At 45.2% G+C, this 3647-nt stretch overlaps 1 protein-coding gene across 1 annotated transcript in view; it reads right to left on the reverse strand.

Moving 5' to 3' along the window:
* Positions 1-3647, reverse strand: part of LTK (leukocyte receptor tyrosine kinase) — a 47645-nt gene that overhangs the window by 17092 nt on the left and 26906 nt on the right. Inside the window, exons 12-15 of the mRNA XM_010023154.1 lie at positions 3081-3237; positions 1981-2163; positions 1340-1438; positions 679-831 (exon numbers count right to left, since the gene is read on the reverse strand). Coding sequence (XP_010021456.1) covers positions 679-831; positions 1340-1438; positions 1981-2163; positions 3081-3237 — 592 coding nt within the window. The remainder of the gene's footprint in view (positions 1-678; positions 832-1339; positions 1439-1980; positions 2164-3080; positions 3238-3647) is intronic.

The raw sequence follows: 3647 nt of genomic DNA on the forward strand, positions 1-3647 counted from the left end.
ATCAGGAATTTTGAGTCATGTAGAATCACAGAATCATAGAATAGTTAGGGTTGGAAAGAACCTTAAGATCATCTACTTCCAACCCCCTGCCATGAGCAGGGACACCTTCCATTAGACCATGTCGCCCAAGGCTCTGTCCAATCTGGCTGTGAACACTGCCAGGGATGGAGCATTCACCACTTCTCTGGGCAACCTGTGCCAGCGCCTCACCACCCTCACAGTAAAGAACTTCTTCCTTATGTCTAACCTGAACTTCCCCTGTTAAAGTTTAAACCCATTACCCCTTGCCCTGTTGCTGCAGCCCCTGATGAAAAGTCCCTCTCCAGCATCCTTGTAGGCCCCCATCAGACACTGGAAGGCTGCTATGAGGTCTCCACGCAGCTTCTCTTCTCCAGGCCGAAGAGCCCCAGCTTTCTCAGCCTGTCTCCATACAGGGGTGCTCCAGACCCTGAGCATCCTCGTGACCTCCTATGGACTTGATCCAACAGCTCCATGGCCCCCTTATGTTGAGGACACCAGAACTGCACACAGTACTTCAAGTGGGGTCTCATTTCTCATAACACTGTTCACTGGAGCCACTAGCTGTAACCTGGGGATCTGACCATCAAAAAAGCCAGGAGGAGAGACAATACAAAGACTACAGATGTTATCCAGTGACGATAAAACTTCACATCTTACCAGTGCAGGTGACATTGTCATTGGCTAGCACAGCCCCCATCTCACATTGGCAGACTGGCAGGTTGGTGTCAGGGTCCCGCTTACAGTTGTCCGAGTGGCAGTGGCTGCAGTTCAGATAGATCTGAACCTCCACCTCCCCATGACTCTCCATGGCTGAACAAGGAATGAGACACAACAGATGGGCTTAGTTCAGTTTTTCCCATCTTGTTCCAATAAGGAAAAAAACCCAACTAAAATCCAGCAGGCACAGCAGGTACCTACAACTGCTCTCCTCTGCAGGAGAGCAAATAGTCCAACACAGTGTTGACACACTGAGAAACCTGATGGGAGCTAGAAGGGAAGAAGGTATTGGGTCCCTCAAGCAAACAGAGAGGTCTTGAAGTGAATTGGCCTGGAAAGGTCTGGGACTGTGGGCATGCAGTTGAACCTGATGACTGGTGTTTCTCCTGGCATAGAGATTGAGAAGAAAAAGGTCCCAGAGCATTATAGAAATATTTAAAGAAATTACTGCAGCTAAAGATCTAACTTGCAGAGTGAAACATGCCTGAATGAAATACATAAAAAGCAAAGACTGGAGGAGAGGTAGCAGGAAAGAGGAAATAGAGAGGAAGAAGGGAAAGGAAGATGAAAATAACTAAGAAGAATAAAAAGTATATTGTACCTGCCAGGGGATGCAAGAAGATTTCTCCAATGGGGTTCACAAATGAGATACCATCCTGCCCACCAGCTGTGATATCATCAGTATTGGAGGCATGCCCCCCTGGGGAAAGAAGAGTATGGCTAGCTGGTCAGTGCTGTGTACTGCAAAAGATGTGATGCCTCTGAAGTGTTGCATTCGTTCCTGGCTCTTATCCCCTGGGGTCATTCTGCAACCTTCCAGTGATATTCATAGATATAATGTCCTTGATTGCTTGTCCTGTGTCACTTGACCCAGCCAGTACCAAGGTTAGTGAAATGACTTATTCCAATGTAGGTTTCCTCAGTTCAGCAAGGTAAAAATGTGTTTGCTTTGAACAGAAAAAACAAATGGAACATTTTCCCTGGGCAACTTGGGAATGAATGAAGGAGTAATTCAACACACCTTCCAAATACTAACTCATGTAGAAACACTTCTATAACCTTAATTTCCCCAATTAAAGACTAATGGCAGAGAGTAAAGCAGGTTTCATGCTGTTCAGCTTGAAGAATCTGTGAATCGCGTTCTGCAGCAGTGTGCCTCTGCACTAAGAGCTTTAGTCCTTCACTGCAGGTGCTCTAAGGGTACAAAATTAGACATCATGACTATTCCACCAGCAGACTTACCTCTGTAGCCTCCACCTCCTCCCCCAGAAGTACAAGCTCCTCCTCCCCCTCCAAAGCCACCTGAGGTGGCCCACTGAAGCTTGGCTAGCGCTTGGGGACAAGCTTGACCCCCTTCTCCACCTTCCAGAAGGGACTTCCCAGACTGAGGAAGCAGACTCTCATCTTGCCAGCCACCACCTCCACCTTCAGTCAGAGTGAGAAAACAAAACAAGCACAGGTTGAGGGAAGAACAAGCAGAGGAAAGTAGGAGAGATACTGTTGAGGGACAGAGAGATTGATCCTTACTGATTTCTTAAGTGCCTGCATTCAGGTTAAGTCTTTTCTTAAGGTTCAGAGAATACACAGACAAGATTCTTGTTGCCATGATAATAATAAAGTGGAAATCTAATGCACAGCCTGTGGTATGTGCTGCGTAACCAGCTCCTTAGCACCAGTTTCTGGTGGCATTAGGGAAATAAGGAGCCCATCACTCCTCTTCAGGATAACTGGTTAGGGCTTTCAACCATGCAAGATACTGAGCTCCCTGAGGAAATAAAAAACATGCTGGATTTCCTCATCTCCCTCTAGTGGCTCTTCTATAAGGCTATTACAGCACGAGATGAAGAACCACTGGATTTTTTTTGTCTCTTAGGAATGAATTCTAGGCACAGCTGTTACAACACTATAAATAAGCTTCCATTTCTGGTATAATTTCAGTAATATAATTCTTGTTGTTAGAGTTTCAGGGGAGTAACAGGGAAAAAGTCTTATCTTCAAAGACAATTGTTACAGTGTGGAGGAGTGGGCTCCATCTCCCAAACATCACTTTTACTGAGTCATTTCATAAAAGAGAGTAGGAGTCCTATAGAATAGCCTCTAATGGAGCACTCATCACCTGTCCTATGTGTTCTCTTTTATCTGGTGACAGATAAAGAGAATACAAATCAAGACAAGGGAATATAACACAACATCTGTTATAGATTACCAGCATTGTCAGAAATATGCTGGTAATATCCAGCATATTTCCAAAAGATCAGAAAGAAGCTCCTCACATAGTGCCTAATGGACAACGTGTGTATTCAGCCGCCTGGTTCAGACCTCATGTGGCTTTGGTGTCTCACCTGCAGCCCCAGTCCTCCCACTGACTCCAGGAACTGCAGTGCTGTTCTCAAATTGCTCCAGGGGTACATCATCCAGAGAGCTGTCCTGAGCCTTCAGGTAGGCTTTTCCTCCTCCTCCTGCTGCGATGAGCAAAGGTTCGAAAATCCCATCCTTCTGCTGGAAAACCCCCCATCAAACATCAGAAAAACTTCGCATCCCTTGGACATGTGAACTCACATAAACTCATCAAAAAGCATGAAAGCATCCCAAAGAAAAGTGGTCCAAGACCAGGGCAATACTACTGATTGTTTCCTAAGTTCATTACAGAAGTGTTTTACATCGTGTCCTGTGTACAAAAGTAGCTGTTTAACTAAACACCAAGATTTTAGGATTTATGTCTTTTAGGACTGCTGCCAGTATTAAAGTGGGATCCTGGTGTGATTCCCAAATCTGAGCTGTCAAGAACCAAGGAACCAGTTTGGCTAGCTTAGTGACAGTGACAAATATGATTGATGTGAAAAGACATAAAGAATTTAAATTTAAAAGACAAAAAGACAGGCAGAAGAATAGGGAGGGGAAGAGGGAAC

This window comes from Nestor notabilis, unplaced genomic scaffold (genome assembly GCF_000696875.1).
Source record: "Nestor notabilis isolate BGI_N333 unplaced genomic scaffold, ASM69687v1 scaffold5661, whole genome shotgun sequence".
Lineage (NCBI taxonomy): Eukaryota > Metazoa > Chordata > Aves > Psittaciformes > Psittacidae > Nestor > Nestor notabilis.